Here is a 22,597-nt window from a genome sequence, read left to right as displayed (position 1 = left end):
AGATATCGTGCTTGACACCTTGTTATTATCTCGTAATTTAGATGTGAAATGCGGGTTGATTGATTGATTGATTGATCTCTTGAGGTCAGTGCAGAGCCGCAGCCAAGATTGCATGTCGTGTGTTTTGACAGGCCGGGCCAAGACGGGTACGATAGGCCATTTTCTCGGCGCCGAGTGATAATTCTCCGTTTGGGAATCGCACGCAATGTCCCTTGGCGTTCGGGTTTCGGATTTAAATTCATGATGCATTTCTTGGCTATTGTCTTGGCGCTATCAATCGCGAATGCTACTGAATAGGCAGGTCTGTAGCAACTCTCAGACCTGTCTCATGATTAAGTATGGAATCCTCATTACACATGTCAGCACCACTTAATCCCTACTGAATCACAAAGCGTGTCTCCATCCAGGAACTGTTTACCCCCGGCACCAGCCTTATCCCAAAGGGTGGAATGCCCCGCTGGAGGCCGTGTCAATTATGGTAAGGAGCTTGCAACGGTCGGCCGCGATTTGCTGCATCATGCTCGGACTCAGCGCGTGATAAGCGGGCTCTAGAATGGGAGATCGACGACGTATGCCTTATCGCGGATGTCAGGTTGCATTTCCTAGCCCTACCGCATGGTCTGATTCTGGCTATCACCGAGCTTTACTTTTCTCGATCTGGTTCTGAAGATCTTGATTAGCCTATTGCAGCTTGCCACTTATCTGTCGCATTGTCCTATCGCGATCGGTGCATGTTTGACGGATTGTATGGGTGCGTCTGAACTTGCATGGAGGAGGATCCTGCAAGCACGGAATTTCGATCCTTTATCACGGACTACACGACGACTGACTTTGTGGGTTGAGTGCTGATGGTCGTGTCGTTATTGGTAAGGAAAGAACCAGAGTGCTTGTTATGTTTGTGTATTTTACTCATAGATCGAATCGTCTTCGATACTTTTCTTTTGTCTCTGCGGCATCAAGACAATAGACATGGTAGGTTACCATTGGTCAAATCTGAGCAAGCTCATCGACTTCAGTGCCTTAAACGTTATCAACACAAAGGCTGGGACAAGGTTGCTGACGGATAAAGGAGCTCTAACTGGTGCATGCAAGTCCAGCAACTTACAGATAGTCATCTTTATCCCCACGTGATAGCAGACAGATTACCAACTATATGGACGATTTCCCCAGAAAGACTAGCTGGTCTAAAATTAGGACATGAATCTTAATGGCCGTTTGTCAACGACGGCCCCGGTAATAACTTTAGCGTTGATGGTCGATAAATGTCGGAATCCAGGATATGACACTATTGAAGGATTCTAATGCCAATGAACAGAGTAAGCACCGAGAAAGGTTCCGTGAAAAATTCAAGTTCCTGAAATACTTAACACTGAATATAATATCCCAGCGCCAAGTTATACATGGCTTTATCCAGGGCTGATTCAATCCAACGAGCACATACTGCTTACCTGAGAAACTGGCGTTGTGCTACGCAGAAGCTTTAAGAGGGGTCAACGTGGCGGCAGTCCTAAGAGATCAAAGAAAGGCTATAGTATAAAAACATGTTCTTTATCAATGACTGCATGCGCGCAACTGCTCCCCGTACCCGAAGACAATTCCTTATCTGCTGATGAATCGAAAAAGCTGGTAATATCTCAACAGAACCTCTCATACCAGCACAGTAAAAGACATGGTATTTAAACAATGACACCTTACCTCCACAGTCATTTCTCCGACATATTGATGTATGGCAAGTTTCATGCTGAGATTAATCGTTGACAACTTTTTCTGGTAGAGCCAGAACCTCGCAGGAGAGAACAACACGTGAGAATGTTCTGTAAATCTGTTAGCGGAGTGACCATACGGAGCATATTGAGATATCGGCGGCGATTGAGAAATATACCCGGCAATAGTGCCAGCTTCATGCGACCTTTACGCACTTCGATGGAATAGGGCCTGTTCCGGCTGAGGTGGAAGTGATGTCGCGATATTTCCGTGGTATGGAAAATCCAGCAGTAAGAGGTGAGAACAGCCTGGGGGATTTGCATCTTCGTGCCATCGTTATACACGACATCATTTATATAGATCCCCAAGATGCATATCTGAAACCCATTAAATCCACGATCAAATTCCGCGGTGGGGGCTCATCGCATCCGCTTGTAAGGCTCTAGCGTGGATCTACAACGGGCGTAGCGCGGAGCATCTCATCCAAGGTTTCTATTGTCACCGACGCCACATTCGTCTGGACCCAGACAATGGTGGAATGTACACCGTTTCCGTCACACCTGAGAACGAAGATCAATTGAAACGACATCATAGAGATCTAAGTTGCACTAGACAGTGGAATTTCAGCCAGCGCAGATTGGAGCGTCGCCTCAATGTCGTCGAGAGAGCTTAAACACTTGGAGCTGATCACTCCTAGCATCGTTGAATATGTACAGATCTCAGATCAGAACATCTTGGCAAGCGCCCAATGTACCCTCCATAAAACCATTGTCAGATCGCCATGATCCTTATTCCAATTACCTCGACAAAAAAGCGCCATATGAGCAAACTTGCTGAGACCACCCAATCGCGCCCCTCCCTGCATTAAGCCACGTCAACAAAAAAGGGTTAACGCCGTACGAGATGCTTGCTCAGAAACATTAGAAATAATCGTCCCTGCCGAATCCGAATACCAGGATTGCTATCCGATTTCCTGGGTCTGGTTGGAATGCTGGGTGTCTGTATGAATAGCATTGGCATTTCGCCATCTCGAGTCTAGAATAGCCGCTTTGGGAACCTGTAAGCTGTGTTTGTATTTATTCTGTGTGGCTTGGAGAGAGATCTGTTGGTTCTGCCTTTTCTATTCATTGAGGAAATTATCTCAATGGTTGCTTTTTTTTTCTCCTCTTCGCTGACTGGACTCAACTGTCAGGTTTATAAGTTACAGCGCATATTCCCCAGAGAGATACTTATTATGGCGATCAAAGGGGAAGGACCTTGGGTCATTGGGGCGATGTGGTCTTTGACGGCTGTTGCTTTTATCTTTGTCGTGCTGAGGGCGTACACAAGAATCTTTGTCGTCAAGTCATTCGGCGTCGATGACCATGTCTACAATCTAGCCTTTGTAAGCTGCGCGACACTATACCAACCTGAAGTCTGCTGACGTGTAGTAAATATTCCTCCTCCTCGACACCATCTTCACAACCGTCGCGGTGGACTACGGCGTAGGCCAAAACATGAGCGATGTCATCCAGAACAACCCCTCCGACTTAGCCCCAGCGCTCATCTTTGAAGCCGTCAGCCAAAGCTTTGCGATAGTAGGAATGAGTTTAGCGAAATGGTCACTCGGACTCTTTCTGCTTCGTCTTGTGAAACAGCAATGGCACAAGGTGGCTATTTGGTTGTCCATGGCCAGTCTCATGTGCGCTTCCATCACTGTATGCTTTGTGTACTGGCTCCAGTGCTCTCCGCCGAATTACCTCTGGGATAGGACTATACCCGGTGGGCGCTGTACGGTGGACACGGCTCCTGCATCCATGTTGCTCTGCAGTGAGTTCCTAATGTGAGCATGCTGAGGATATAACTAACGCGGGCAGTTCTTTGCGTTGTGGTGGACTTTTTTCTTGCTGGCTTTCCATGGTTGTTTATCTGGGGGTTGCAGATGAAGATGAAAGAGAAGATTATCATCCTCAGCAGTCTCAGTCTCGGGGTCATGTATGAACAGCGACCACCATGTTTCTTCAAGTCTGACTAACGATACTCCAGTGCCGGAGCGTTTGGCATCAAGAGAACCCTCGAGGTACCAAAACTGAAGAGTCCCAATCACACCAGTACGTCTTCCTTGAAGGATGTAGATCATGACTAACATCGATCAGAGGACCCTGTCGGCCTAATCGTCTGGTCTGCCGCCGAGATGACCGTAACAATGATCTGCATCGGCATTCCCGTCTGCAGACCTCTTTACAAGAAGTATCTCAGCAAACGGAGTTCTCGCAACAGCAGTAAGTATCGGGAGCAGAACTCTGGCGCACCATATCCTCTGCAAACTATTGGTGGAAGTACAATGTATCCGGCCCAGGTACAGAAAAAGGACAGCACGTCTGAAGCTTCGGTGAAAGAGTACGAGAGAGACGGTGTCGGAAGTTTATATACCAAGAATAAGATCTTTACGAAAGGGGCTGAAAGGGGATATGGTGAGAATCAGAGTGAGGAGGAGATTCTGGGGCCTGATTTTCGGAGGAGTCAGCAACAAGATGTTGAGGCACGCTACCACTGGAATCAATAACTTTATAATATATATAGCAGGGAACAAAAGGTCATAGAGCATGCGCAATTAAGTAATAGTAGTAATAAATAATCCATACACTACTGGTAGCGGGGCGTTGTAATGAAAAAGGGCAAAAAGAAACTCCGGTACAGGGAATCGAACCCTGGGCTCCGCGGTACTGATCCCTCAGAATATGAGAGCGCGAAATGTTAGCCACTACACCATACCGGATGTATTTGATATGGGTTCAACTTTCTTTTGGGGGCTATTCAGGGCCGGCATGTCAGAACAGAATGTCACTAACCCCCTCGCTCTGCAGGTAAGCCTCAGCTCCCATTATATCATCTCTAAACAACAAATCTCAAAACGTTCTAAAGAATTTTCATAGCGTCGATAAAACAGCCGGCCTCCGATCAAGACCTGAGAACGCTATTGCCTAACAAGCTGCATATTACAGAGGCTATTAGCGATAACGAAGGTGGAGCTGACCTGACGCTGCGTTACGCTTCTGGAGAATCATGGTGGATTTTGGCAGCTCCAAAAGTTTTACATCGCCATCTTTTCGTCTGAAACAATTGGTAGTCGGCTTCCACAGCGCGATGCTTGAATCTGAGGGAACGAAGGCTGTTGCTGACCAGATGACTTTTCGTTGTCATGCCTAAAGGAGCCTAATCTCCAACTGGACCGGCTCTTGTCTCTGTTTACATGCCAACAACGTTATATAGCAACACGATTGTTTATTATGGCGACACTCTGTCCAGTTCTATCATTTCATAGCAGGTAGAGGTTATTTCTTTTTAGCATCGCAGGTCTGGATAAGTGCTGTGCTGGCTCAATTGATCCCCAAAGGCTTACCTGTAGGGTACGCGACGTCATTCATTAGCATCTACGTAAGCGTCTTCAATCGGGCAAGGTGCATGTTGGGTGGAGAGGTAGCTAATGAAATAAATCCGCTACGGCCCGTGACCCTGGGGAAATCTTAAAAAACCATTCAATTATCATGTGTGACTCGAATTGTTTTGAAGGGAGGACTCATTCCAGCGATCTTAAAAAAAAGTCAGCCTGAAACTGCGCAGCCTGTTTCACTACGCCGCTGATCACGATTCAACCGCGCCTCGGGCCCTTCAATTAAAATTCCCGGATCAATAGACAATAAAACGGGAACGACTCCAAACAAAATCTCCATAAAAGTCATGCGATGAAAGTTTTTACACGAGAATAAGTGTCGTAATTGCCCGAGAAATATTCGAGATATTGTGTAAAAAGGAATAAAATCAGGGACAGGAAAAAGAAAACCCTGGCTTCGAGGCTCGTGTCAGCATTGCCCTTTGGTCAATGCTGAAAAATCTCATTTCCCAGCACGCTCATTCCAACAATCGAGATCCTTCCGTTTCCCCAAGAAATAGCTGTGAGCCTTGCTTTCTCGAGTCAACAAAACAAATTGTCAAGGATGTCGCTGTCAATTCAATTCGCCCGAGAAACTTGTGTCATTCCAAGTGAACCAAAATCCCCCCTTGGGCATTGAAACCCAACGCGCGCAGCAATTGCATTCACTGGGATACCCTGAGATTTTAAGATTGGCAGGTCAGGTACACGGACCATCTCATTGGCAGAATCCTTGGAACCCCCTGCAGCAATGGCCAAGTTGGGCACTGTTTGGGTTTACCATGGACGCAGGGACCAAAGAAAAAAAACACGACGGATAATATTATATCTAGGGGACTGCGCAAGCAAGAATGGAAGGGGTTCCTGTTGCATCTCATACCATTTGAACGCAGCGGGCGAAGTCTCTAGTCGCTTTTGTGAGAGAAAGCAAACTGTGCAGACCATGGCGCAAAGACTAAGCTTCGCCCAGCTTGAACAAGCTGCACTTCACATCATCCGTCTCATTGCCGATATTCCCGGCCTGGACAACACCAAACTCGCCGTCATTGGCGATTTGGCTGTCGCAAAGTACCTCTCGCGCCAGAACCGCATAGCAGTACGTCTTCCCTCAATTGCGACCATTCTTCCGTATCGACTAACACTTACCTTTTCTCAGAGCATCGACCTGGTCATCAGCAAATCCTCCTCCCCCGGCCGCGTCAAGAAGGAAATCGTCGGCCACCCGATCACTCCCCTCGTCGAAAAGTCCGGCACCGTTCTGTACCGCCACACGAGCGGCTGGGAGATCGAGGTCAAGCTCATCCCCGACTGGCTGAGCCCGTACCTCCCCGACTCAGCGAAGCGCGTCCGCGACGTCACCAACGAAGCGACGCTCCCGTACACGTCGCTCGAGGACCTAATCATCTTCAAGATGGACGCCTGCGGCCTGCACGAGAACGACAACAGCAAGCGACGCGACGCCTGCGATGCCGCGGCCCTGCTGGAGCTGGCCTCTGAGCATGGTGCCCTGCGCCTCGATGAGGACAAGACCGAGCGTGCGGAGGAGGCGCTGGGCGACATGGTTGAGTTCTCAGACGAGAAGGATAAGGGCTGGTGGCAGCGCTGCCTGGGCATGGTGAACGACAAGCCTCGCACGCCGCAGGAGATCCTCTCCGACATCGCCGAGCGTCCCCAGACAGCGTCATCGCGCTCATCCATCCACTCCTCCATCTCCCGCGCTTCATCCTACGCCAGCACGACATCCACTCACTCATCCACGTCTTCCATCTCCTCAACTGCCACATGCGACGACAAGTGCCCCAAGTCACCAGCCGAAAAGAACGGGCGCCCTCGCAAGATGAGCGTCACCAAGAAGACGTCGCGTCACAAGCGCCACACATCCATCGGCGCTTCTACATCCGTCAGCGCTCTCGACGCGCACATGCACCGCCTTGAGCTCGATCGACCTGCGTCGCCAGGCATTGCTCTCACGAACCGCCTCTAATTTTCTTTTTTGTTTGTCACAATGTATTGGAGTTTTGACCTGTAAGCTTGGCTACTTGTACATCATAGGATACCCTCGATTCTTTGTGGTTTAGCGTGTATTTTATTATGTACGAATTGGCGGAACATGTAATTGTAAAAGTTTGGGCCTGGTTTAAAAAGTTTTGGAGTTGCGATGGGAAAATGAATGGGGTCTTCGCTTCGTGTACATGTTTTGGTGGGTTAATTGGATGTAAATAGACCTTCTTTACTCTAGATTCTCTTTGTCAATTAATTGCAAGCGATTTGTATTAGTTTTGTTGCGTCTTCTGCCTCGGAGTGGTGATGCGACGGTGATGAATGGACTGCCTTACACTGGTGATTGCTTGTTTTGGAGTTTGACCACGTGCTTACATCAATGTTACTGTGACGTCGCATTGCAATTACCGTTGCTGAATATTTGCTGATCAAATTAATATTAACATTTATTTATTTTTATTGTGTAACGGATTCCCTTATCAATTATGTTTGTTGTCGGTATTCGGCGCGCAAAATTGACTCACGATCGAGTCATAGGGTAGTGACCGAGCTTTAAGACAAAACATCACCAGCCAACAACCATGGGACTGCAAAGAAGCAGCACAACACGTCTGTACCAAACAACACAGCGAAAGAACATGATCACCCGTAGCTCAGTGCTTACTAACCTCCCTTGGGTTCCCTTGGTTACTCAATTCAATACCAGTGCCTTGTGATTTTCCCGTCGTCGCGAGGCGTAACCAGCCACCTCGGCACGATACGACCAAAGATCTGTGCATTCAGGGAGGCAGCCATAACTAAAACCTTGACACATGGGGCTGTCCGCTGTCGCATCCCGGCGCTAGAAACTTGGATCTTGTTTTAATTAAAAACATGCCGAAATCCACTCCCGAAAAGCTTGTGACCTGGGGATCCTTGCCTGGAAATAACAGACCGAGGTCGCGTCGATGAGCTTTGGGCTGGTCAGGCCGCAAGCTCGCCCGAAATATGGGGTTCCGGCTCTGAAGCATTTTTGAACTGTTATCCCCGCTGTAAATGACGAGGCGATTCTTAACTTACCCTCGAGAATACGTAAGTAAAGGCCGCGCTTTAAACACCACTGGAAGTCCGATCGAAAATATATGTCTAATATCGCACAGCGATGATATGTAGTCTCATTTCAATTAGCGCAAGGCGAGCTTCAACTCTATCAATCTGCCATGAGATGAAGTCGGGAATAAACCGGAGACATCTTGTCTGGCGCGGAGCGGATTAACTTGAACCACTACGTTTCTCAAATCTCGACAAGTCCGCGAGTCGAAAAGTTTCCATTCAGCTGAGTGTCCCGGGTAAGTAAAAATAGCACTACGCTCAACTGGGAACACTCAGAGAATGCCAAGTCGACGCGACAAATGAGGATGCAGACTTATGAAAGTGTTAACTTGACCTGAATTCAGAACGTGAGCATATTAACAAGATGAAAATAATCGAATAGAATGAGATGTATTGGTGTCTCAATCGAGTACGCTGAGGGCCTCTATCATCTGATGATGATAAGACAGTCCTTGATCATTCTACCCCTTCTCTCATTCTACGTCCAACGACACGATCTCCCGAACCAGTGCCCTATGAACAGTGCGAGAAGAATACTGGCTGTGCGGTGTATGGTCGTCGTCGCTTCTACTCTGTTCGCTGACGCTTGTCGCTGTGTCCAGCCTGGCCTTCAGAAGAGGGCCTGTTGAACAAAGTACCGCCTTCTTCGTCGGGCACAAGGCCCAAGTCAGGTACCTCATCATCGTACAGGAAGCAGGTGCCGAGAAAATTGTCGCATTCATTTCTGAACCATCCGAAATCCTCGCAAATCTCGTATAAAAAAGTCACTAGAGGGTGTTGGTGGTGATAGCCCATATTGCCTTGCATTTCTTCCAGGAGAAGTCGCAGTTTGTGCTGTGCCCACGCGGCATGCTTGCCTGCAGATATAATTAGTTCGATCAATAGTTAGACGGATTGGAGTGACGTACGGCCGAGGCCAACCATGTCAGCGTGACGATCTCTGTCCTGAGACAATTCGCGGATCTGAGACTCAGCTCGGTCTCTGGCATCATCAATGGAGTCTTGAGCATGGGATTCAGCCGCGGCGACTCGAGCGGCCGCATCTATCTTCAGACTTTCAACGGTCTCTGCAACCGTCTCAACCATTTGCGCATTGCGAGTTTCGAGGTCAGAGGTGTATTGAGCGATACGAACATCAGCATCGGACTTAGCCTGAGCAACGTCAGCCCTAGCGCGAGCAGCACCAGCCTCCGAGGCATTGAGACGGGCTTCGAGTTCAGCGATGATGGGACCGGAACGCGCATGGGCTCTGTCTTCTCCGATTCGGCCGCTATAGTCCATCAAATCTACGATCATATTGCCGATACGCCTGGCATGCCGCTCGAAGGGAGAGACACCGACTCCGGCAGACCCAAGAAAGGGATCCCTGTTGTTGGAAGCCATGGTGATGCTGGGTTGCCGAAGGAGTTGTGACCCTGCGCGGACTGTCGGGTGTTGTCCGGTCGCACGATGCAGCTATAACCAAGAGTTAGTCGACCAACAATAAAGAAAGAATTATGAGAAGCTTGCGCAATCAGAGAAACTGTTTACCTTTGTGTATCGCTTGTGAAGCGCGATGTGAGTGGTGTCAGGATGAGTCCTGTGATGTGATGTGATGTGATGGTTGGGTTTCCAACTGTGGATGAACTAAGCCGTGCTAGGTTTATTGTTGGCAGATTGCGTAGGGCGTGTAACTGAGCTTGTCGAAGTATCACGTCTCTTAATGGTAGATTCAATGCGTGTTAGGCTTAATCAAGGTAAAGAAGTTTTATTAATAGCTGGTGAGCTGAATTTATGGAAGTGCTAATAAATGTGCTCTATATACTTAGAGGTGATCTAAGAGGATCACTGAGGCAGTTGGATCACGGTGATCCTGGATCACGGTAGTTCCTGGAGCGTCGTGATCCTGTCTGTGAGGTGATCTAGCTCTGACTGGTTTGTGACCGTTGAGGGGCTGATGCCTTGCATGAGGTTTTGTGGGGTACACGTGACGTAACCGCTAGGGTCGTAACATCGTGAGCCGGATCGTGATCCCTTCGTGAGCCGTCCGTAAGGCTCACGGTCTGTTATGGGGTGCGAGGCGTGAGTCGCTGTGTGATTAGTGAGAAATTGGCGGGGCACATGTGATGTGAGCGCTCGTTCCTGTTAGGTCGTAACATTTTTAATCTTTTACTTTTAATAACAAAGAATTAAGATAACTTCTTATATCTGAGGTAGTTATAAATAAGATTATTAATTAAGTTATTATAAAAGCTTAATATCTTATTTAAATTAAAAGACGTATTTTTATTAAGGCTATATATATATTATCTTCTAAAAGCTAAAGTTAATCAGGATTCCTTAATATACTAGTTTAATATATCCTATTAAGAAATGATAAGCTTTAACTGTTAATGAATGATGCTGATGTTAACGGTCGCGGCGGGATACTTCTATTGTCAAGCTGTTGATGGCTTCTTGGATAAAAAGACGGAATTGAGAATAATCCTCAAAAGACAAAAAGAAAGCTTGAGATTACCCGAAGGAAAGACAGAGACTTGCAGGACAAACTGCCATCACCTCCAATGCTGATCTTGCAATATTGCAGTCAAAGGATTCAAATCCCGTGGTTTAGTTTTTTCAAAACACGGCATCCAATAACGTGAGCCCCAATGCGAGTTGTCCCATCTTCGATTGCCCAATCAAACACACGGGAAAGCGGATGGTCCCGCTCATAGCCCCAAAATCTGACAGTAACCAAGTATGGAAGAGGCACGGAGGTAATGCTGATGCTAAGATCAAAGACTAGTGATCCATGTCAGACGTCTAAGCCCAAATAGTAGCGCAAGGTAGATTAGCCCGTCATACTTAAAAGGTTATTCTACACGCGACCGGACATTAAATACCGTGTTGCCCTCTACAAGATCACTCCATACCAAAGCCTTCTTGCTTCATCTTTCGATATGTCTTTTTCTCTTGTCCTAGTCACTGCGATTGTGGCATCGCTATCTTTTTTCCTTGTCAAACATATTCAACAATCCAAGAACACCCCCTTGCCACCTGGCCCCAAAGGTCTACCACTCTTAGGCAACATCCGTGATCTCCCACCACCCGGAACACTAGAATGGCCTCACTGGCAGACCCACAAAGAGAAGTACGGTTCGATAACTTCAGTTTCTGTGCTTGGACAGCATTTTGTCATTTTGCATGACAGACAGGTCATTGTGGATCTTCTCGAGACACGAGCGATGAAGAGTGCTTCACGCCCCAAGCTGGTCTTTGCTGGGGATATGTAAGACGCAGGTCTACAAGTGTGTTTTACTTATGCTGACGAGCTGTTGTAGCGTTGGGTACGATGGTGTTATGGGCTTGATGCCGTACAATCGAACCTTTCGAATGCATCGCAAACTCACAGCCACCCAAGTCAGCTCCAAATCCATCACTCGATTCGAGCCCATTCAAGAACTAGAGATCCTCAGACTGTTGAAGAGAATCTACCAAGATCCTTTCAACAGCCAGAATCTTCCAGACCATTTGAACCAGTATGTCTTCCTCACGGTTCCCGAAGCAGATGCTCACAAGGCTATAGGGTATCCGGCTCCATCATGCTCCGCATCTTGTACAACTATGAAACAGACCCCTGCAGAAACGACCACATCGTCGCCATGGCTAATCTTGTGATGGAAGAGTTCTCTCAAGCTACCACTCCAGGTGCATGGATGGTAGACTTCATCCCTTGGCTTCGATACCTTCCAGACTGGATGCCAGGCGCTGGGTTCAAGAGGACCGCCAAACTCTTCAGACAGCATCTCTTACAAAACGTCCAAGACCCATACAAGTACGTTAAAAACCAGATGGCTCTTGGCAACGATGACATTTCCTACGTCGCTGGACTCATTAAAGACGTTCACCGCAAGATTGATCCAGAGGAAGAAAGCATCATCGCATGGACTGCAGCTTCGATGATGAATGCCGGAACCGACACCACCGGTGCAACACTTCTCGCCTTCTTCGCAGCCATGCTTCTCAACCCCAACGTCCAAAAGAAAGCTCAAACAGAAGTTGACCGCGTCATCGGAGACTCACGCCTCCCCTCATTCTCCGACAAGCCAAACCTTCCTTACATCAACGCCATATCCCAAGAAGTCCTCCGCTGGCACACCCTCGCCCCAATGGGTTTCCCACACATGACGACTGAAGACGACACATACGGCGGCTACTTCATCCCCAAGAACACACTTCTTTTCCCAGCGGTAGCATCTCTCACGCACGATCCTGAGATCTACCATGATCCAATGGAGTTTAAGCCTGAACGATATTTTGAGCCGTATAACGAGCCTTCCCCGATGGAACTTGTCTTTGGGTTTGGGAGAAGAGCGTGTCCGGGACGGTGGATCGCCGATCAGACCCTGTTCTTGAGTATTACGCAGACGTTGGCGGTGTTTGAGATTAAGAAAGCGCTGGATGGTGAGGGGAGGGAGATTGAGGTTGTTTATGAGCAGTTGCCGGGTGTTATTTCTCGTGTGAAGCCATTTCCGCATAGGATTGTACTTAGGAGTGAGAAGTACAGGAAGTTTTTAGAGTAGATAGATTAAGATGTGGTTGAATTTCATTGCAAACGCGTCGTCGGTATTTTGCTCAGTAATCTCCTGCAATTGCAGTATTTCCAAAGCGTATATGAAGAGGGTGAATTCTGAGCGATATATATAGGGTAGCAAATCCAAGTGATAGAGTCTCGACATATCTATTTTATGTTCCTGCTCAGAGATGACCTAGCCCTGTATATGATGCAGCCCAACTCTCATATGCCCGTTTCCCCCTCGGTTAGCCCTAAGGTAATACGGCACAAAGACGCCCTCCCTCTCATCATCGAACCCGGATCTCTGTCCCCCAACATCAAAACCAGGTGTCGACAGTGCCTCATCCAACTTCCCACTGCGACGCCAGCATGAAGTCCTCAACGCAATATACTCTTCATCCGTCCCACTAATACATAGCCTCTCCTCCTTAACCGCACTACCCGCTTTGAGCCCAACGTCCTTGAAGTGATTATCTTCCCATGCATTATCTGCATCCTCGATACAGTACACTAGTGGTCCTCGGGCAAGTGTCAGAGTATGCTGGTTGGTGTATGGATGTGGAGTGATGTATCGAGGCGTGAAGTTGCCGATGGTGAGTGAGAAGACGGGGTTCGTTGCCATGTAAGATGGATCGAGCGTTAGGTAGCCTTTGTGCAAGTGAACACTACTTTCGTTAGGCTTCGGCTCCAGGGTATACTGATTCCGAGACCACCCCGGAATCCTGAGTCGTATCGTGGTGTTCACCGCCGCAGGACTCGTAAGTCGAAACTTGACGAGTCCATCCCACGGCCATTCCGTCTCTTGCCGAAGAACAACCTCCCCCTCCCCCTCCCCAAACTTCAACTCGGCATTCGTATACAAATGCACATTCACAAACACCTCCTTACCATTCTCCTCCCCAAAGTCCCAAAGATATCCCCCTAACGATCCGTACAAACGCGTCACATTCGGCGGACAACAAGCGCACCAAAACCACTCCTCCCTCACACTCTTATCACTCTCCGAGCTTCCAAGCTGATTAACATACGTAAACGCCTTTCCATCAAGACTCATAGCCGTCATGACATTGTTATACAAACAAAGTTCCATGACATCCCCATACTTTGCATCAAGCTCGATATGCAGCAGTCGCTCGGCAAGCATCATGACCGCAATGGATGCACAGGTTTCGGCGTAGCATCCGCCTTCGTCGGTGGATTGAGGAAGGAAATAATCACGTCCGAAACCTTCCCACTGTTTAATGGCGCCGATACCGCCGGTGAGGTACATCTTTTTGGTCACCATGTTGTCCCAGAGGCGGTATACGGCGTCTTTCCAACTTGATGAGGAAGAGAGTGATTGAGAGCCAGATTTATCGATGCAGAGCATGTCGGCTACAGCGGTGAGAAGATACATTGCGCGTACAGAATGCCCCTCGACGGTCTGTTGTTCCAGAATCGGTTGATGAGCCTGGCAGTACCAATGAGACCCGTGCTCAGGGTAGGGATCAGGTCGATGGTACAGACTCTGACCACGTTGCTTCGACTCCCATTCAAAGTAATGCTGTCCGTCCTGACCTTTGTGGTTTCCCCGTTCTTCGAGGAAGTATCGGGATAGTTCGTAAGCGTCCTTGTTTCCGGTGGTCTGGTATAAGCGGAACAGAGCCAATTCGATCTCGGGATGTCCAGGGTATCCGTGCAGTTGGTTCTCGTCCGGTCCAAAGGTACGGTGAATTAAGGCAACGTATTTCTCAATTGGCTCCAAAAGAAGGTTGTTCTTGTAGTACTGGTGGTGAGCTAGGGCTGCTTCGATGAGATGACCAGCGTTGTATCTGAAAAATGAGTACAAGAAACATAGTAATGGGGCGACTTGACTTACAATTCATGCATATCCTGCAGATTCGTCCACCGCTTTCCCGGCTCAACAACAGTATAATGAACATTTAAGTATCCATCATCCTGCTGCGCCGACCGTATCATTTCGACCAAATCTCTCACCGCAGCATCGATTTCAGTATCAAACTCATCATGAAGAAAATAACAAGCACCCTCGATCCACTTCGCTATGTCGCTATCCCAGAAGAGATGGAAAGGAACAGGCCACATGGATTTGTCGGCATAGATCTCATGCCATTGCAGTTTGAAACAATCGTAGCGACCAGTCTCGCGGAGTCTTTTGAGCTGTGTATGCAGTGTTGTCTTTGAGACTGTAGCCCTCCGACGGTGGAGGAGGGAACCTGGTGTTAAGGTGGTATGGTGGAAGATGGACTGGGGATGAGACATGCTGGCGGTATGTCGAGGTGAAGATTGCGGAATTGAATCTCAAAAATGTTTCTCAAGCTTTAACATGATATACTGCTATTGACAATGGTATGCGGGTCATCGCCAACGATTATTGATCAATTGGTGCCTGTTATTAGTTCGTGGTGGGAGCCCCGGGCATCCCACCGGAGCTCCCACCGGAGACCAATATCAAAGAGGGGAAATGGTCAGATGCTCACGACTGTGGATTAAAGAAGATAGTTCAATGCCCGAAAGAGGTCTGGTTAGATAAACCGGCGAAAAGCCATTTTTGCTTCTCGTGATGATTCTCCATATCTGGGCGATATGCTATCAAAGTCGTTGCAATTCATATCGACAATGGGCCAACTTGATGGAATTGATTTGAACTGCAAAGTACATTGGCTCCCACATAGTAAAGAGAACAAATCATTGCTGCCATTTCATTTCACCTCCTTTCCCTCAATATGTAGAGATTCGTCGAAGAATCTGACGTCAAAACTGATTCAGTGAAGCCGAGATGAGAAAGTCCAAAAACTCCACAGTTCTACAGGATTGGTGCGGCTAGCTTCTTGGGCGCTGATCATCCGATGTGACGTTTACCCCAGACTCCAAACCGACCTTAGCTCGATTCGTCCATTCAGGAGTGGGGAAGTCCCCAACCTCGCTCTGCGTCGAATCACCCTCACAAAACAGCAACAATTAGGCTTCGACAAGTTAAGAAAACGTCCGAAACCTTCTTGGCAATGGAGAAGTACCAATGCTCACAATGCCCAAGAAGCTTCAAGCGACCGGAGCATCTGAAACGACACCAAAAAGGTCACGATAACCTGAGGGGTTTTGAGTGTGATGTTTGTCACAAGAGCTTCACGCGCAGGTAAGCGGTGCAGAGGACTTTTTCGTGGGGCAGGTACTGATATGATTGAAGTGATATCTTGACAAGGCATGTAGCTATCCACGATCATCCGTCCGCTCTGTCGAGGCGCGATGTTGGGCGGCGCAGAGCCTGCTTGGAGTGCGCGAGGGCACGGGAGAAGTGTTCGAGGAATCTCCCGTGTCTGCGGTGTTCAACTAGGGCACTGGATTGCGCTTATCCCCAAACCAGAGACAAGCCTGCGGACGCATCGCCGGCTTCCCAGACTGGTACTATTGCACATACTCCTAACCAAACTCTCATCACTCCAGGCGAGACAGTAGATCTCACGTCGCAGGTTCAGTACGTTCCGTCAGATTTACAGCTCGCCTTACCTCCACATCAGACACCACATTCACAAGACAGTCCTTTCATCGAAAGGACTAGTAATGAGCAACAACCGAGCTTTGACTATGATCTGTCCACCTACGACATCGACTGGGACTTCCCCATCAACTGGTTACCGTACGACAATGAGATTGAGACAAACTACTACTCGATTCTAGGCCTCGATATGACTCAACCTCTTGATACTGGTAATGGAACCATGATCGATGAGGCAGTTCCCAGCTTTCCCATGATAGATGCTCCACCACGACGTTTGTCGGCCGTAACATCGCTTTCCCCAGGCAGCGGTCTGGGTGTTTCTCCGCAGTTAAGTATGAGCTCTGGGCGTACTATACCCGGAGACCTGTACGCCACCAGCTCAAACGGTGCCCGACGTCCTTGTACTGCCAAGTCAAAGCAGCTGTTCCCACCACCGGGGCTTCAAGGATACACACAGCTACCAACCATTTCTCAAGACTCATGCCTCCAAGCCAACAGCCCTGTAACACTTTCGTTCCCAGATCTGAGCCATATTGTCCTGGAAGACGAAGCGTACAGAGAGTCCTTCATGACACAGTTGACGTACAGCAAGATTTGCGAAGCCTTTACGCAAACGTGTCTCGAATCTTCCATGTTCCATCAGCACTACAACTCTGCTGACTTTCCGTCATTGAAGCTACTCGAATACTTCGTCAAGCTCTTCTTTGAACACTTCGACCCGATCGTTCCTCTTGTTCATCCTCACACAACCGATCTAAACGGAAACTGGGTTCTTGCTTTGGCGATCTGTGCCATCGGGAGCCAGTACTCAGCCACAGCGGATATCCACGCGTGCGTCGTACCATTCCACGAATTTCTCAGAAGAACTTTGGTTACTCAACTGGAAGGATCAGAGCTCAACCTGCCGCTCGCACAGGCTCTTGTTCTGAGTCAAGTTGGCCTGCTATACTCTGGTGGTAGTCAACTTCAAAAGGCTGCTTACGAGAGGATGGGAAGTCTGCAGATGGTCATCACGTTCTATCGTTGCCGATCTGTTTCTCAATTAGATCCGTCGACAGAAGGTCATGGTGAGGGAGATGACGATAGGTGGCGAGGCTGGGTTGAAGATGAGACTTGGCGTCGACTGTGCTATTTCATTTGGGTGAGTTTATGCTGCACCGTCTTTTCAACTTCGGAGACTGACCCACAAAAGCTATTAGATCGCATGGGACACTACTTCTTTGATGACCACCAGATAGGTACATTCAACGTTGCGGACTTGACCCTGCCGCACGATGGCCTTTGGTCACAAGCAACGTCATCAGATTGGATACAACTCCGTCGCCGCGTTGACGGTAAGATGCACTTCCCCCCATCCCCTGAAGCCTCATGCTTACGTGCTACAAGCGAACCCAACACTCGAAGTTGCCATCAGCGAGCTCTTCCGCGAACGAACCGCCAAAGCCGACCTAGGCGAATTCTCCCGCATTCTTCTCCTGCACGCAGTATACCAAGAATACACCACCGTCAGCACCTACTGCAAACGTCCTCTCTCATCCTGGATCCCCCAGAACAACCCGGGGCCTCGCAGCGACGAAACCCAGCACCTTCAGCTCTCGGACTCAAACTGGCGAAACGCTGCTCTCGACTGCGTGGATACGCTTCACTGGGCCGCTAATGCCACCATAGCATCTCTGCTTGGAGCTGAGCACCCTACGGTCCTACATCTGCACTTTTCGCGTGTTGTACTCCTAGTCCCACGAAGAGCGATAATTACGCTGGCGAAATACCTCAAGGCGCCGGAGCATTTGAGAAAGGAGGCTGCGAGCCAGAAGGAGGCGTTGCAGGCGGAACGTGAGATATCTGAATGGGCTCAGCAAGATGGGGTAAGTTCTCTTGACCCAAGATTAGTGCGCTGCTAACAGTATTACAGTCAAAAGCTCGACTTGCAGCGCTACACTGCGGCTGTTTCCTCTGGCACGTCCGACGCTACGCAAAGATGACATTCTACGAACCCCCCTGCGTATTCTGGGCGACCTTGACTCTCTGGGCATACAGTGTATTCTGCAGTAAATCACGAAGACCGGGAGGAGGAGAGATGCGCAGCGGGAGTGTCACTCGACAGATATCGCCTGATCGATCAGACGATGAGAATCCCACGTTCATAAGGCTGGACCGACCAAATGACGATGAAATGGTGCAGCTGTTTGTCAGGACGGGGGTGTTGAAGGCGTATATCAGTGGTGTTGGGGATATCTACTCGGCGAATGCGCCGAAGAGGATATTGAAGGAGGGGAAGAGGGTTTTGGAGAGTGTGGCTTTGGCGTGGGGGAGGAATCGAGAGTATCTGGAGTTGATGCAAGCTCTGGCCTGATGACGCTTTGTGTCATGATACAGGGTAACTGTTCGTATGAGTCAAAGGTAACCACTTGTTGGAACGAACTGCTTTCTCCATCCTTCCCAAATATACATACAATGAGGAAATTACAACCATCAACCTGAACCAATGGTTCGTATGAAGGGATGCGGGTATCTGAGCAAGACCTTAATTCTGGCAGGCTGTCATCCTAGGGTAGGCAAAGCATGCCTCTAGTTAGACTGACCTTGGGGTCTTTTACTCTTGCCTCTGCATGCTGAGCCTCTCATTGAAAGTATGTACGGGACCAAAAGGAGGAGGAGCAAACTTTCTTCGATTCGGGGACCTGCACCAGCCACTGTTGAGGTTCCTGCATCAGTGCCTGGTGCGGTATCAGAATCATCAGATGGCGAAGCGATCACCTGACGCGACTGAGCTCTGACAAGGGTAGAGTCCGGGGCCACACCTTTTCCTTTATTGATCGGCGTAAAGGTGTTGACGGGTTTGAAGCTCGAGGTTGTACACGTTTGGTCAATTGCTTCCTCAACACTTGTTTCCGCATTACTGTCTACAGGCAGGGGCTTCTCCTATGTCCCATCGGTGTTCTCGTGTATCCCTGACAAATCTATGCTCCTGATACCCGCGAAGAGCTCCAGCGATTTCAACGGGTGGATGGGTGGGAAAGTGATCTCCTCAGACGAGAAGTCGCACCCCTAGTGGTCTGCCATAAATCGCTAGACAGGGGCAAGTGATGGGTTGTTTGGGCCTAGTATTGTTGCCAGAAAGAACCACTGTAGCTTAGGTAAGAGTATGATAAATTTCGTCTAAATGCTAAAATATTTGATGACTTTAGGATAAGTTTAAAACGGAGGTGGGGGTGGATAGGAGCATGGGAGTTCAGTAAAAGTGGAGAAAGTGAATGGGGGGGATAAGTGTGACAAGTACCCAGAACGCATTGCAATTCCTCTTGGCCAATTCTACGTCACTTTTCCCTGTATTTTCCTCTTAGCCTCCATTCACCTTCAACTTGGAGCGCGCATCTCAGCCTGTTGTTCATTTTGCATTCCAGGCGGATATGCACTTCAGGTACGCACCGCTTATCCTCTTTTCCTTTGGAGAGTGAATCTGACCAAAATTCTCAGCGCGGTGTTGCTCTTGGCCCACGCTTGCACCGCCGTGCTGGATCAATACAGCTTCGCACGATCAGCATGCTTCGCCTGGTAAAAACCAAGAAGACTTCACAACGCCATATCCGAGCATGGGAGACATGGGGTAAATTCAGAATCCCCGAACAGGAACATTTATGGAGATCCTACACGACAAGAGTAACAGTATCAGAAATGACTGATGTAATTAACAGTCACTGGCCGTTGATCATATGTGTGTTGACGAACCCGAGATTTGTCGAAACCATCTCCAATCAACAAGAGAATGGCAAGGACTTGGCTGCATCCGAAGGGGGCTGGACGAGACCTTTGCATCATGGGTTTAATTCTGGATTCTATTACATAGCCCCTTTGTAGACCAACCATGAGGGATCAGCTGGACTCTGTACCTGCTCTGGTCAAATAAGGTTGAGATACGACAAGTGAGTTAACAGCCTTGCTCCCAATAAGGAACAAATTAGTATACACGCAATAACGCTGGTGATACTGGCAGGTAGCCTTTACATTTCATTCCAGGATGAGTGCAGAGGTGCGAGAATGACCTTTGCTTTGGTGCCAGAAAAAGAGTATCAAATCAGGGACGACAGAGCCGGGGTCATCCTGTGGTATGAAGGGATTATCGGCGAGTCATGACGATAAAGCCATCTCCCAAAGGGGACACTCTAAAAGAGCACATGCGCTCAAAGCGATGCTAAAACTTTCAATATGTTCCTTCCTAAAACTTTGACAAGAACATTGGGTCTGTGAAGCAAGCGGACCGTCGGTGGTAAAAGTATGTTGATGCCAATTAAGGTTCCCTGCCATCAACATGTGCCTAGCTATCTTACATATACGCCATGATCCACGGATCTTCAGCAAGCTCTTTCGCTGACAATCTCTGGGCTGGATCCCACTGAAGCATTCTGTTCATCATGGCAAGAAACATTTCTTTTCGCTCCCCTTCAAGACTGATTTCCTGCTGTGCAAGAGAAGCTCTTTCAGGAATGTCAATCTCATTACGGAAGTCACCTAGAGAGGTCACTGATTAGTAAATGGAAGTATTTATGATGGACGGCCAAAGCAGTTTACCGGTGTCTGTAAAGAACTTATGGCTGGCTTTGCCGGCTTGAAGGACTTCGGATGGAGGCTGACCGAGGAGCGCGATAATCTCGGCGAGATGTGCTCTGCTGCGGTATTTCTGGAACTCGGGGTCATGCCCTGTAAACATATGCCGACCTTCAAAAATATCCCAAATCTGGTACCGAAAAGAATCAGTTTCAGTGCACCAAACGATGCTCTGAGTGGCTTACCATGCATCCTGCGTTCCATATGTCCACCTTATACGACCATGGGGCTTGAAGGATGACCTCGGGAGCTCTGTAAATGTCTGGCTGGATGTCTTCGCAATGTTCTACATCACCACGAACAGCCGAGCCAAAGTCGCATAGAACTGGCGCGCCATAGTCCTTGGGCTTTCGAAGTTCTCGTGATATGTATATGGTTCTGCCGTCTACCTCCTTTCGTGGAGTTGGATCACTGAGCTCCTCCTCTTCGAAAGCCGTGAATACTGAGTCGTCATAAATACCAAACATGATATTGTCTCCTTTGATATCTATACATCAACAGGTAAGAAAGTTTTCAAGTTCCAGTGAGGACTGTGGACCAATACCTGTATGTATGACCTTGCACTGCGTATGGAAATAATCGAGTGCTAGAAAGAGTCGACTCAGGGTGACAGCGAGGGCTACTGGCGGTAGTCTTCCCACTGGATTGCGGTTCAGGAATGTCCAGATACTCTCCCAGAGTGGCGAGTGAACCAGACAACGATGGTCGAACGAATCAAGCAGTTCTCTCACCGCACTGCGTCCAGGATGCTCTGTTGACGAGGCAGAGATCTGATTGTACATCTCGAGTTCATTATCCAACTGCTGGCCCATGGACTGAGAATTTATGAAAAACTTGAGAGCGACATGTAGACGACCACTAATTCATATTAGCAGAGAGCTCTCCACATCATGATTCTACCATCCGACCGGGTCTCAAACACGGTTCAGAATTGACACTACCTTCCATTTCTATGCCATTGAACAAGAAATATTATAATCGTCCGTGAACCGGTCATAGAAGTAGAAGGATCAAAAGTAGCATGCAACATGCTATCTAACAAAGATCGACTTTATATTGGTTGGACTATATGCTCGCGGGGCTACTGTGAAGATGCCTGGTGGAGAAGATAAGTTAGTCCAGCAACAGACTCCCGCCCGTTCCTCGACTAGCGGATGATAACAGACATTATTGGGCTCTCCTAGTCGGGCCAGAAGCCGAAGACGGCGAGATGCGCGGAAAGCGCCTCTACACCAAACAAAGAATCTATCGCGGTATGCAATCAGTCTGGGAGTTTAGCGAGCAGGAGACCGGCGCGGAATCCATCTTTATGATCTTGGTCTGTATTTAAATTGCAAGAGTTGAGAATTTGACGAAGCTTGAAGCCATCTTGAGGAGTATACCTGTGAGGGGGGAATGGCCGGGATGGAATTGTGTTAAATAGGTCAAGGAGGCACTGGCAGCCCTGAAGAATGACCATGAGGCGCTGGGAACTGTAGTACTAGATTGGACCACTGTCTGTGATACTGCTATATGATATGATAAGTAGAAAGCCTTGCAGCATTGATTTGATGGTCAGGCTGTTCTAGGATAGTTCGATACTAGCAGAGTATCGATATATAATCTGCTTGAAGGAAAATAACTAGTACTATAGAGGCTCGGTATGATGAATAATCGTGATTATAGGAGAGTTGTGTAGATATAGCCCAGTTAGAATTCGCCAAAGCACTACCGATGTATTCTTTCTATTTCCAGGTTATGCGGTGAA

General features: G+C 48.4%; 7 protein-coding genes and 1 non-coding gene across 8 annotated transcripts; 4 read left to right on the top strand and 4 right to left on the bottom strand.

Annotated features, from left to right (window-relative positions):
• Positions 1 to 2,938: 2,938 nt before the first annotated feature.
• On the top strand, positions 2,939 to 4,249 carry FOBCDRAFT_240732 (uncharacterized protein; the record flags this gene model as incomplete). The annotated part of the gene is made up of 5 exons (XM_059610326.1): positions 2,939 to 3,088; positions 3,219 to 3,513; positions 3,561 to 3,678; positions 3,730 to 3,794; positions 3,840 to 4,249. The coding sequence occupies 5 exons, from the start codon at positions 2,939 to 2,941 to the stop codon at positions 4,247 to 4,249; spliced, it is 1,038 nt and encodes a 345-aa protein (XP_059465086.1).
• A 123-nt stretch (positions 4,250 to 4,372) lies between these two features.
• On the bottom strand, positions 4,373 to 4,462 carry FOBCDRAFT_t138. Its single transcript has one exon. It is a non-coding gene; the product is annotated as a tRNA-Glu (tRNA).
• Positions 4,463 to 5,931: 1,469 nt separating this feature from the next.
• On the top strand, positions 5,932 to 7,393 carry FOBCDRAFT_320274 (uncharacterized protein). The gene is made up of 2 exons (XM_059612046.1): positions 5,932 to 6,212; positions 6,273 to 7,393. Exons 1-2 carry the CDS (start codon positions 6,060 to 6,062, stop codon positions 7,098 to 7,100), a joined length of 981 nt encoding a protein of 326 aa, XP_059465085.1. The 5' UTR covers positions 5,932 to 6,059; the 3' UTR covers positions 7,101 to 7,393.
• Positions 7,394 to 8,776: 1,383 nt separating this feature from the next.
• On the bottom strand, positions 8,777 to 9,717 carry FOBCDRAFT_320273 (uncharacterized protein; the record flags this gene model as incomplete). Its single annotated transcript, XM_054704952.2, has 2 exons — positions 9,118 to 9,717; positions 8,777 to 9,066 (listed from the first exon to the last, which is right to left on the bottom strand). The coding sequence occupies exons 1-2, from the start codon at positions 9,590 to 9,592 to the stop codon at positions 8,777 to 8,779; spliced, it is 765 nt and encodes a 254-aa protein (XP_054560927.1). The 5' UTR covers positions 9,593 to 9,717.
• A 1,413-nt stretch (positions 9,718 to 11,130) lies between these two features.
• On the top strand, positions 11,131 to 12,753 carry FOBCDRAFT_275140 (cytochrome P450; the record flags this gene model as incomplete). The annotated part of the gene is made up of 3 exons (XM_031187300.2): positions 11,131 to 11,459; positions 11,512 to 11,709; positions 11,757 to 12,753. 3 exons carry the CDS (start codon positions 11,131 to 11,133, stop codon positions 12,751 to 12,753), a joined length of 1,524 nt encoding a protein of 507 aa, XP_031038435.2.
• A 100-nt stretch (positions 12,754 to 12,853) lies between these two features.
• FOBCDRAFT_225083 (uncharacterized protein) lies at positions 12,854 to 15,082 on the bottom strand. The gene is made up of 2 exons (XM_054704951.2): positions 14,605 to 15,082; positions 12,854 to 14,557 (listed from the first exon to the last, which is right to left on the bottom strand). The coding sequence occupies exons 1-2, from the start codon at positions 15,006 to 15,008 to the stop codon at positions 12,940 to 12,942; spliced, it is 2,022 nt and encodes a 673-aa protein (XP_054560926.1). The 5' UTR covers positions 15,009 to 15,082; the 3' UTR covers positions 12,854 to 12,939.
• A 692-nt stretch (positions 15,083 to 15,774) lies between these two features.
• On the top strand, positions 15,775 to 18,677 carry FOBCDRAFT_320271 (uncharacterized protein; the record flags this gene model as incomplete). The annotated part of the gene is made up of 5 exons (XM_059612045.1): positions 15,775 to 15,824; positions 16,111 to 17,386; positions 17,438 to 17,579; positions 17,632 to 18,110; positions 18,158 to 18,677. 5 exons carry the CDS (start codon positions 15,775 to 15,777, stop codon positions 18,596 to 18,598), a joined length of 2,388 nt encoding a protein of 795 aa, XP_059465084.1. The 3' UTR covers positions 18,599 to 18,677.
• Positions 18,678 to 20,569: 1,892 nt separating this feature from the next.
• On the bottom strand, positions 20,570 to 21,662 carry FOBCDRAFT_202656 (kinase-like domain-containing protein; the record flags this gene model as incomplete). Its single annotated transcript, XM_054704950.2, has 4 exons — positions 20,570 to 20,754; positions 20,815 to 20,980; positions 21,036 to 21,337; positions 21,395 to 21,662. The coding sequence occupies 4 exons, from the start codon at positions 21,660 to 21,662 to the stop codon at positions 20,570 to 20,572; spliced, it is 921 nt and encodes a 306-aa protein (XP_054560925.2).
• Positions 21,663 to 22,597: the final 935 nt, after the last annotated feature.

The sequence above is a fragment of the Fusarium oxysporum genome, chromosome VI (assembly GCF_013085055.1).
Source record: "Fusarium oxysporum Fo47 chromosome VI, complete sequence".
NCBI lineage: Eukaryota > Fungi > Ascomycota > Sordariomycetes > Hypocreales > Nectriaceae > Fusarium > Fusarium oxysporum.
The sequence above is the reverse complement of the archived record's forward strand: the minus strand, read 5'-3'. Positions and strand labels throughout refer to the sequence as shown.